This window comes from Mustelus asterias, chromosome 5 (assembly GCF_964213995.1).
Source record: "Mustelus asterias chromosome 5, sMusAst1.hap1.1, whole genome shotgun sequence".
Lineage (NCBI taxonomy): Eukaryota > Metazoa > Chordata > Chondrichthyes > Carcharhiniformes > Triakidae > Mustelus > Mustelus asterias.
The window spans coordinates 111473281-111485747 of NC_135805.1; the positions used below are offsets into that span (position 1 = coordinate 111473281).

The 12467-nt window shown below is 42.3% G+C and overlaps 1 protein-coding gene across 2 annotated transcripts in view; it reads left to right on the forward strand.

Annotated features, from left to right (window-relative positions):
• Positions 1-8165, forward strand: part of LOC144494157 (myelin transcription factor 1-like protein) — a 315352-nt gene extending 307187 nt beyond the window's left edge. For both annotated transcript variants that reach the window (XM_078213754.1, XM_078213755.1), the window contains exon 21: positions 8025-8165. In XM_078213754.1, the coding sequence (XP_078069880.1) occupies positions 8025-8165 (141 nt within the window). The remainder of the gene's footprint in view (positions 1-8024) is intronic.
• Positions 8166-12467: the final 4302 nt, after the last annotated feature.

Sequence of the window (12467 nt, forward strand, 5' to 3'; positions counted from 1 at the left end):
TTCTGACGCTGTACCTTCTCCTGGGCCAAAAACACCTTCCTGAGGTGTGACTTTAGCTGAGATTTTCTGTAACAAATCACTTACTTGTGATGGATCAGGGCCAAACCCCTGTTCCCGCTAAGCATGGAATTAGAAATACCTTGAATGTATGTTCCTTCCTGAGGTTAGATGCTCAAGTCTGAACCAAGTTTGTGCACAGTTGAAGCATCACTTCTTCACATTTTGTATTTCAAACCCTTTAACACAAAGACCAAAATTACATTAGCGATTTTGATTACTTTGTGTACTTAGTATAAGAACAAAAATGCTGGAAAATTGCAGCAGATCAGGCAGCATCTGTGGAAAGAAACAGAGTTAATCTTTTAGGTTAATGACCTTTCATTCGAACCTGAAACACTGGGCTGGATTTTCATGGAGTCAAGGAGATTTAGCGGACCTTTAAATATGGTGGCCAGGACCTAATTTCGGGATTTGTGACCCTATTTCTGGCATTCCCAATTTTCAGCAGCATGGGATAAGGGTGCAGGCGGGTGTAGGTGACAAGCCTGCATCCTGCAGTCCTGAGCTGGCCAGTTCTACAGCAGGGATGGTCCCTCACAATTTTCAAGAGGTCAGGTTTTCAAAGAGTCATGGTTCACAACCACTAAGAGGTGTCATGAACCATAGTTTGAATGAGGGAACTTTCTGAAAAGCAACTTCAAAATACCTTTTTCATGCCACCCCCCCCCCCCCCCCATGCCAACTATGTACCTCCATCAACTTCCCATGGCCCCTCATACCTTCCATGCCAAGCTATGGCAATTGCAAGCCCATTCACCCAATATATGGGACAAATAAATGATGTGGAGATGCCGGCGTTGGACTGGGGTGAACACGATAAGAAGTCTCACAACACCAGGTTAAAGTCCAACAGGTTTATTTGGTAGCAAATACCATAAGCTTTCGGAGCACTGCTCCTTCGTCAGATGGAGTGGAAATGTGTTCTCAAACAGTGCAAACAGACAAAATCAAGTTGCAGAATACTGATTAGAATGCGAATCCTACAGCCAGCCAGATCTTAAAGGTACAGACAATGTGGGTGGAGGGAACATTAAACACAGGTTAAAGAAATGTGCATTGTCTCCAGACAGAACAGCTTGTGAGATTCTACAAGCCCAGGAGGCAAGCTGTGGGGGTTACTGATAATGTGACATAAATCCAACATCCCGGTTTAGGCCGTCCTCATGTGTGCGGAACTTGGCTATCAGTTTCTGCTCAGCGACTCTGCGCTGTCGTGTGTCGTGAAGGCCGCCTTGGAGAACGCTTACCTGAAGATCCAAGGCTGAATGCCCATGACTGCTGAAGTGCTCCCCCACAGGAAGAGAACAGTCTTGCCTGGTGATTGTCGAGCGGTGTTCATTCATCCGTTGTCGTAGTGTCTGCATGGTTTCCCCAATGTACCATGCCTCGGGACATCCTTTCCTGCAGCGTATCAGGTAGACAATGTTGGCCGAGTTGCAAGAGTAGGTACCGTGTACCTGGTAGATGGTGTTCTCACGTGAGATGATGGCATCCGTGTCGATGATCCGGCACGTCTTACAGAGGTTGCTGTGGCAGGGTTGTGTGGTGTCGTGGTCACTGCTCTCCTGAAGGCTGGGTAGTTTGCTGCGGACAATGGTCTGTTTGAGGTTGCGTGGTTGTTTGAAGGCAAGAAGTGGGGGTGTGGGGATGGCCTTGGCGAGATGTTCGTCTTCATCAATGACATGTTGAAGGCTCAGGAGGAGATGCCGTAGCTTCTCCGCTCCGGGGAAGTACTGGACGACGAAGGGTACTCTGTCCACCGTGTCCCGTGTTTGTCTTCTGAGGAGGTCGGTGCGGTTTTTCGCTGTGGCGCGTCGGAACTGTTGATCGATGAGTCGAGCGCCATACCCTGTTCTTATGAGGGCATCTTTCAGCGTCTGGAGGTGTCTGTTGCGATCCTCCTCATCTGTGCAGATCCTGTGTATTCGGAGGGCTTGTCCATAGGGGATGGCTTCTTTAACGTGTTTAGGATGGAAGCTGGAGAAGTGGAGCATCATGAGGTTATCCGTGGGCTTGCGGTACAGTGAGGTGCTGAGGTGACCGTCCTTAATGGAGATGCATGTGTCCAAGAATGCAACCGATTCCGGAGAGTCGTCCATGGTGAGTCTGATGGTGGGATGGAACTTGTTGATGTCATCATATAGTTGTTTCAGTGATTGTTCACCATGACTCCAAAGGAAGAAAATATCATCGATGTATCTAGTGTACAGCATCGGTTGAAGGTCCTGTGCGGTGAAGAAGTCTTGTTCGAACCTGTGCATGAAGATGTTGGCATATTGAGGTGCGAATTTGGTCCCCATGGCTGTTCCGTGTGTCTGGATGAAGAACTGGTTGTTGAAGGTGAAGATATTGTGGTCCAGGATGAAGCGGATGAGTTGTAAAATTGCATCTGGAAACTGGCAGTTGACGGCATTGAGTACTGAAGCCGTTGCAGCAATGCCATCATCGTGGGGGATGCTGGTGTAGAGTGCCGAGACATCCATTGTGACGAGGAGTGCTCCTGGTTCAACTGCTCCATGTGTGCTGAGTTTCTGTAGGAAGTCTGTAGTGTCGCGACAAAAGCTGGGTGTTCTTTTGTACAATGGGTTTCAAGATGCCCTCGACATAGCCGGAGAGGTTCTCGCACAGGGTTCCATTGCCTGAAACGATGGGACGGCCGGGTGTGTTTGCCTTGTGTATCTTTGGGAGGCAGTAGAGATCTCCAACGCGTGGAGTACGTGGGATGAGAGCACCTAGGGTGTTTTGAAGGTCCGAATCAAAGGTTTTAATCAGAGTGTTGAGTTGATGGGTGTGTTCTTTGGTCGGATCTGTGGGTAACTGTCTGTAGTGTTCCTCGTTGTTCAGTTGTCGGTACACTTCTTTGCAGTAATCCGTTCTGTTCAGTATGACGATGGCCCCTCCTTTGTCTGCTGGTTTGATGACAATGTTGCGGTTGGTCTTGAGAGCGTGGATGGCGTTGCGTTGTGCTTGGGTGATGTTCGGGGCTGTCTTGTGAGTGCGGCTGATGAATTTGGTGTTGACGCACCTCCTGAATAAATGATACAGTAAAAATAGCATGTGTGGGAAAGCTTTTAGAAAAAATAGCCATTCATTCATAGCCTTCTGCTTTCTTTTTAAAAACTGTGTTTATTTTAGCCCTAGGCGCCAGACTGTGGTGACTAGGGAAATTTCACAGTAACTTCATTGCAATGTTAATGTAAACCTTACTTGTGACTAATAAATAAACTTTACTTTAAACTTTAAGTCTAAAACATCCAGCCCTCACCATAGCCCTGTATAATTGCAGCAAGACGTCTCTGCTCCTATACCGGAATCCTCTTGCTTTGAAGACCATTTGCCTTTTTTACTGCCTGCTGCATCTGCACGCTTACCTTCAGTGACTGGTGTACGAGGACACCCAGGTCTTGCTGCATATTCCCCTCTCCTAATTTATGACCATTCAGCTAGTAATCTGCTTTCCCGTTATTTGCTACCAATGTGGATAAACTCAAATTTATTTAAATTATACTGGATCTGTCATTCATTTGTCCACTTACTCAACTTGTCCAAATCATACTGAAGAATCTCTGCATCCTCCTCACAACTCACCCACCCACTCAGCTTTTTGACATCTGCAAAATTTGTAGATATTACATATACTTCCCCCATCTAAATCATTAACATATATAGTGAATAGCAGGGGTCCCAGCACTGATCCCTGTGGTACCCTACTCGTCATTGCCTGCCATGTTTCCTGTCTGCCAACCAGTTTTCTATCCATTTTAATACACTACCCCCAATCCCATGCACTTTAATTTTACATGCTACCTTCTTCTGTAGGACTTTGTCGAAAGCCTTCTGAAAGTCCAAATGAACCTCTTCCTCTCGCTCTTCTGCTCTCCTAGTTACATCCTCAAATAACTCCAGTAAATTTGTCAAGCATGATATCCCTTTTGTATATTCATGCTAATTCTGTCCGATCCTGTCACTGCTTTCCAAGTGTTTTGCTATAAAATCTTTGATAATGGATTCTAGAATTTTCCCCACTACTGACATCAGACTTACTGGTCTATAATTCCCTGTTTTCTCTACCTCCCTTTTTAAATAGTTAGCCTCCAATCTGTAGGAGCTGTTCCAGAGTCTATAGAATCGAGGAAGATGATCACCAATGCATCCACTATTTCTTGGGCCACTTTTTTATGTACTCTGGGATGCAGATTATCAGGCCCTGGGGATTTATTGGCCTTCAATCCCATCAGTTTCCCCAACACCATTTCTCTACTAATACTGATCTCCTTCAGTTCCTCCTTCTCACTAAACCCTGTGTTCCCCAACATTTCTGGTATCTTACTTGTGTCCTCCTTTATGAAGATAGAACTAAAGTATTTATTCAGTTGGTCAGACATTTCTTTGTTCCCCATTATAAATTCCCCTGTTTCTGACAGGAAGGACATTTGTCTTCACCAATCTTTTTCTCCTCACATCAGTTTTTATGTTCCTACAAGCTTACTCTCATATTCTATTTTCTTCTTCTTGATCAGTCCCTTAGTCCTCCTTTGCTAAATTCTAAACTGCTGTCAACCCTCAGGTCTGTTGTTTTCTTGGCCAATTTGTATGCCCCCTCTCTTGGATCTAATACTATCTCTAATTGCCCTTGTAAGCCATGGTTTGGCCACCTTTCCAGTGTTACTTTTGTGCCAGATAGGAATAAACAGTTGTTGCAGTTTGCCCAGGCACTCCTTGAATGTCTGTCATTGCCTATCCACCGTCATCCCATTAAGTAATGTTCCCCAATCCATCATTACCAACTCATGCCTCATATCACCATCGTTTCCTTGATTTAGATTCAGGACCCTAATCTCAGAATAAAATACATCACTCTCCATCTTGATGAAAAATTCTATCATGTTGTGGTCACTTATTCCCAAGGGGTCTCATAGAAACCCTACAGTGCAGGAAGAGGCCATTCGGCCCATCGAGTCTGCACCGACCACAATCCCACCCAGGCCCTACCCCCATATCCCTATATATTTTACCCGCTAATCCCTCTAACCTACACATCTCAGGACACTAAGGGGCAATTTTAGTATGGCCAATCAACCTAACCCGCACATCTTTGGACTGTGGGAGGAAACCGGAGCACCCGGAGGAAACCCACGCAGACACGAGGAGAATGTGCAAACTCCACACAGACAGTGACCCGAGCCGGGAATCAAACCCAAAAACTTGGAGCTGTGAAGCAGCAGTGCTAACCACTGTGCTACCATGCCTCCCAGAAGGAGGCCATTCAGCCCATCGAGTCTGCACCGACCACAATCCCACCCATACCCTACCCCCATATCCCTACATATTTACCTGCTAATCCCTCAAACCTACGCATCTCAGGACTCTAAGGGGCAATTTTTTAGCATGACCAATCAACCTAACCCGCACATCTTTGGACTGTGGGAGGAAACCGGAGCACCCGGAGGAAACCCACGCAGACACGAGAAGAATGTGCAAACTCCACACAGACAGTGACCCAAGCCGGGAATCGAACCCAGGTCCCTGGAGCTGTGAAGCAGCAGTGCTAACCACTGTGCTACCGTGCCGTCTCGTACAATTAGATTGCCACTTATCCCTTTCTCATTACACAATACCCAGTCTAGAATGTCCTGCTCTCCAGTTGGTTCCTCAATTTATTGGTCCAGAAAGCAATCCCGTATACACTCCAGGAATTCCTCCTCTACGGTATTGTGACTAATTTGATTTGCCCAATCTACATGCAGATTAAAATCACTCAATTACAGATGTTTCTTTATTGCATACATCTGCGGCACGGTAGCTCAGTGGTTAGCACTGCTGCTTCACAGCTCCAGCGTCCTGGGTTCGAATCCCGGCTCTAGTCACTGTCTGTGTGGAGTTTGCACATTCTCCCTGTGTCTGCGTGGGCTTCCTCCGGGTGCTCCGGTTTCCTCCCACAGTCCAAAGATGTGCGGGCTAGGTTTATTGGCCATTCTAAATTGCCTCTTAGTGTCTGGGATGCATAGATTAGTGGGTAAATATGTAGGGATATGGGGATAGGGCCTGGGTGGGATTGTGGTTGGTGCAGACTAGATGGGCCCAATGGCCTCTTTCTGCACTGTAGGATTCTATGATTCTATGATTCTAATGTCCTGTTTAATGTCAGTCCCAACATCACCACTACAGTTTGGAGGTCGATATACAATCCCTACTAAAGATTTTTGCCCTTGGTATTTCTTAGTTCTATGCATATAGTTTCCCCGTTGTTGGAGTTAATATCCTTCCTGAGTATGGTTTTAATTTTCTCTTTAACCAGCAATGCAACTCTACCACCTTTATCTTTTTGTCAGTCCTTCCTAAATACGGAATACTACTGGATGTTCAGTTCCCATCCCTGGTTACTCTGTAGCCATGTCTCCGTAATCCCAACTATATCAGACCCATGTGCATCTATTTGCTTGATTAATTAATCCACTTTATTGCGAATGCTCCGTGCTTTAAGGCACAAAGCCTTTAGGTTCATCTTTTTAACATTACTTGTCTCATTCCCACTATAGGGAGTGGGATAGCTTGATCTTGGTTTCAGATAAAGCTCGGCACAACATCGTGGGCCGAAGGGCCTGATCTGTGCTGTACTCTTCTATGATTTTTCGTTGAGGCCCTGATTGAATCTGGCTCTTGGTTTCTCTGTCTATCACTTTTCTTATTCCCCTTTCCATCTTTGGTTTTTGTCCTCGATTCTTCCCCTCTGACTCTTTGCATCAGTTCCCATCGCCAAACTCAGTGCAGGTATAGGTCTTCCTACTCTATACTGCTTAGTTACTCACTTTGAAGCCTGTTTCATCCTTGCTAAAAGGGATATAGAATCATAAAAACCCTACAGTGCACCGACAACACTCCCACCCAGGTAACCCTACATATTCACCCTCCTAATCCCCCTGATACTAAGGGGCAATTTATCAACCTAACCCGCACATCTTTGGACTGTGGGAGGAAACCAGAGCACCTGGAGGAAACCCACGCAAACACGGGGAGAATGTGCAAACTCCACACAGACAGTGACCTGAGACCGGAATCCAACCTGGGTCCCTAGTGCTGTGAGGCAGCAGTGCTAACCACTGTGCCACTACGCCACCCCGCATATAATTTATGTTCCACAGCATATAGAGTGGATACAATGTATCAATATATTGTCCTTTTGTCTCTGGAACTTGAATTTTAATTTAACTCAGATTAATATAAGTCACTTTTCTTATAGTAGTGCAAGACTTAAATGAAATTAGTTTGAGCAGACTCCCATGGTGCATGGCACAATATTTTTCAATTATTTGACACTATTTTGGAAACATTGGCAATAATAAGCAATTTGGATGTGGGAAATTAACATGTCACATTGATACAATGGCGTGTTCTTCTGATGTCAAAATAAAGGTACACTTCCAGGGCAGGTTAGAGATGATTTAACCTGACATAACAAGGAAAATTCAAAGGTATTACTCCCCAGCATGGGTACCATCTACCTTGCTGAATACAAAATATAGATCTAAATAATCAGTAACGATGCAAGCAACTTATTATTGTTTCCTGATCTATTGTGTGTTGGAAAGCTTCACTATCTATTACCATAGAATCCTTACTTTGTATTTCTCTAATAACTATGCTGCAGTTTGGTGACATTTAGCAAACAAAAAAGATACATTTCTTGTACAGATAAACTGGTAGCTTAAAATTGTACAAATTGGAATGAAGCATAACATTGTATGATATTTTACTGTTGCAATAAATTAATTAGACTAATTGAATCAAAAACAGATTTGATTGTGCTACTTATTAGAGATTTTTATTGTGTATATTACTATATTGAAGGTGTTGTGTTGTACAAGCACAGTGGTGTGCAATACCTTAATAAAAACTATTCTTACTTGCTGCATGAAAGAGATTTTTTCATAAGGTGTCTGATGTTTGTATCTTTCACTGTGCAGGATCCAATAAATGAACAGAATTTTGATGCCTACGTGACGACTTTAACGGACATGTATACGAATCAAGATCGCTATCAGAGCCCGGAAAACAAGGCCCTTCTGGAAAACATAAAGCAAGCTGTAAAAGGAATTCAGGTCTAAGGACCTCTTCCTGGTTTAAAGAGAAATCTTGCTAGGAAGCCTCACGTTTTTGCTGCTCTAATTTACCAGACAGTGTTGAATATCAAAACTTTATTTCTGTTACAAAAGGTGTTATGCGTAGGAGACTTCATAATGATTTTATGTCCTGCTTTGAAAATAGTAATTGCATTTAATATATAGTTTTTAAAAACATTCACATTTTGTACGTTTTCATATGAGATGACATAGTGTAATATGCCATGTAATGTTTATAGCTGCCAACGTATGCACTTTTTTTTGAGTGTATACTCTTGAATGGTCGACGGAACAAAAAAAATGAATAGGATATGAATTCTTTCAAATGCTTTACAAAAAGGGAAGAATTTAATATTACAAATTGAATTTGACAGGTAACAGAAAGCTTGGGAGCATGTGAGCTATGATCTGACTATGTATCGCTGTCACTTGGATACTCTGATTTTGTGTCTCATATGGGAGATTGTGTTTTACAGAATTTAAAAAAAGAATTTATGTGCATATTGTTTAATAGACAAGGATTGGTAGCAAAAATGCTCTAGTTTTGAACAACGCTTTAAAAATATTATGCGCTTTAGTTTTAAAAAGGATTACGATTAGGTGGGGACACTCAAATGAAATTATTGTTTTGGGCTTTTAGAACAGTGATTGAGATAATGAGTAGCTTTAAGATTGTTTTAGTTTAAAGTTTGGCAAATTAGCCCTATGTCCTCACTGTCCTGCGTTACTCCTAGTTCAAAAAAAGAGCGGTAGGGTTAGTGGTAAAAAACAAAGTAGCCCAGTGAGGGCCCAGGGCTAAGCTCCAAGACAAGGTAACTTGACAGAAAGATTACTTACACACTGCACTGATTGGTGTTGTGACTTCAGTAGCCTTCTAGGCCATAAGATGCTTACAGCAATGCACTTCAATGAACATAGGACGGCCACTGAACGCCACAGCACACTTTCTGTGAAGTTACTTTGTCTTGTAGTTTACAGTACATGTTAATCTGTACTATGGGTCTCTGTAGAAGGAAGTATGGGTTTTATACCTTATTAATAATTTCATCTGACTGGAAATTACAGGGTCACTGTCCCTAGAAACCTACCAGTTCTACTTTGCACTTACCTTGTCCTATATCCACAGTGTAATAAGGTGTGCAATTGCTGATGTCGTCAGTCACATGACACAAGTCGCATGAGTCTGAACAAATGAAACACAGAAGCCTGCGTGGCCACCGTTGCGGCGATAGCCATTATGGAAACTATTGGGTACAATGCTGTCAGAACAGGAAATATGATACAATGTTCAATGTGAATACATAATCCCAGCAGCACTTTATTCATAGTCATTGTGCAAAACTTGCAAAGTTTTCCCAATGGACAAATTCTTAACTAGCTGGGAAAAGATTCTGTAATTACTCTGGGTCTGTGCGGCATTGAGCCTGCACGGTGCCCAATTCTGTTGTGCTATTAGTTGTAGCTGCCATGTTCAGAATTGCCTTTTTGAGAGCTAAAGCAAGGTGCTTGTCTTTCACCTTATGCCATATATATACATATATACTTGCCCTAGCCTCTTTTAGGGCTTTGTTCTTCATTGATTGCATATGCCTTTTTTTCCACTGCATTGTGTCTGCAGCTTCTATGCCAATATAGTAATGCTTTTAATAGAGTAAAGAGCTAGTTTGACTTTTGGATTATTACTGTTCTCACCTATGTAAATGGAAAAGGGATTTTAAGCACAAATCTGCTGCTCATCTAATGTTGGTACATAATATCAAATCAAAACGTACCTGTGACTCCGACATAGTGAACACAGACGTGTCACATATTAGAATGCTAACATTTCATAAGGATTATTGCAGATTCGTCAGAGTTTATTTATAATAACTTATTGTTCATATTCATTTCTAAGTTAATTTAAGTGATATTCATTTATTAAGACAGGATTTTGTATAAACTATTTATTGTGCTCTCTGTGGAACTGAAGTTTGATTTATTTTTGTACAACACAGCATGGATTTGTTGACATTTTAATTTTGCTATAAATGTGTGAAATCACAAGTTGCTGTGATGATTCATTTTTAAATTGTGAACTTTGTACAATTTTGTCATGCTGGATGTTGACACATCTTACTATAAATAAAATTGTGTTGCCACATTTGTAGCACAGTGGTTCTCTGATCAGTGTTAACATTTTAACTTTATTGTATGTACTGGCAGCTGTGGCAAATAAATATTCAGCTAATATAATAAGTATTTCATGAACTCTGCCCTCTTATTGTCATACTTTTGCATGCCAAGCCTGATCAGGCAAGGACCTCGCTTATGCATGCAATCGTGTAGTCTTGGGGCTTACTGGCCTTCCAGGTAGTTACACCCTTGATGTTACCTCTAAAAAAGCTCCAGCAGTTGGACATGAGGACACAAAAATTAGTTAAAGGCCATAACTCTTTTTTAAAAATTGTAATGAAAATGGGATAATGAAAAACAAAGGTAAAAGCCAAATACCGCGTTTGCTGGAATAATCCAATCTCTTAATGGACGCTATTAGCACCGTTCTCAGCCTTTATAACCACCATTTGCATTCCCTTTGTCCTTTTGCCTATGATGTTTTGGCCTCCCTCCCCCCACCCCCACTCCCCCCTCCCCTCAACCTTACAGTATAAATCTCATCCTATTTTCTTTGTCTTTAGCTCTGACGAAGGGTCATCCAGACTCTAAATGTTGGCTCTATTCTCCCTCCACAGATGCTGTCAGACCTGCTGAGGTTTTTCCAGCATTTTCTGTTTTTGTAATGGAAAATAAGTCTTAACTTGGGCAGCCTTTTCAGTGGGAAGTCAAATTAAATAAAGCTAAATCTCCATATAAGAACCTCTGTCCTCTGGCACAGCAGGTGGTTACAATGCCCTGGATATCTCTCATGGCCTTGTATCACAGTCTGGCTGTGAGAGTCTTATCATTTCACAGTGAACCTTCCCTTTTAGTGAAGGAGGGCTAATCCCAAAGCGAATTTTTAAAAAATGTTTTACTAAGAATATTTTCTATATTATGCCAGCTTGTCAAATATTGTAACATAAAATGACGTGCGTAATTAATCTGTTAGTGGTGAAGAAATGATGGGTAACTTCCAGACCAATTGGAGACTGGTTGCTATGATAATTAAACCAGATGGTTCATGGATGTTGTCAATGAGACCTCAGTATTTTAAATTGTTTCATTGCTATGTATGTGAAGATTTCATTTGGGTTCATCAAGTCACCTATAATATCCATGTTATATTTAACATTAGTTATACACAAAGTCGGATGTTAGGGAACTGATGTACCAGAGATTTTCAAGTATATGAACATTCACATGAGGGTAAAGGACATTAATTCCATCAAACCTGCCCCATCCAGATAAGATGTAATCAAGTACACTATTTATGCACCATTTTACCACTTATTCTCCTTGGAGGGGCAATAAAAAAAGGAAGAGCTCTGAAAAGGTTGAATGGGGGCAAGGGGTGGGAGGGAGGGATGGTTGCTGTGTGTGGCAGCACAGGATATCAAAATAAAAAGCTGCTGACAAGAACCTAAATGGACAAATTTCGTGCAAAGATTTTTTGATTTTGATGAAAATATAAATTAGTAGCAAGCACCTTCAGTGCACAAAGGGAAGCGAAGTATATTTTTAAATTTTTGACATTTTTTAATTTTCATATTTTTTTCTGTAAAGAGCCATACCATGGGCTACCACCATAACAGTGAGGAAGACAGGGAAGTCAAGATACTTCCCTGCAGCCCTTTGTTTAAAAAGGGCTGCAGGGAAAAGCCTGGGAACTACAGGCCAGTGAGCCTCACATCTGTGGTGGGTAAGTTGTTGGAAGGTATTTTGAGAGACAGGGTGGATCTACAGGCATTTAGAGATGCAAGGACTGATTAGGGACAGTCAGCATGCCTTTGTGAGTGGAAAATCATGCCTCACAAATTTGATTGAGTTTTTTGAAAGGGTAACCAAGAAGGTAGATGAGGGCAGTGCAATTGATGTTGTCTACATGGACTTTAGCAAGGCCTTTGACAAGGTACCGCATGGTAGGTTGTTGCATAAGATTAAATCTCACAGGATCCAGGGTGAGGTAGCTAAATGGATACAAAATTGGCTTGATGACAGAAGCCAGAATGTGGTTGTAGACCTGTGACCAATGGTGTGCCTCAGGGATCAGTGCTGGGTCCACTATTATTTGTCATTTATATTAATGATTTGGATGAGAATATAGGAGGCATGGTTAGCAAGTTTGCAGATGACACCAAGATTGATGGCATA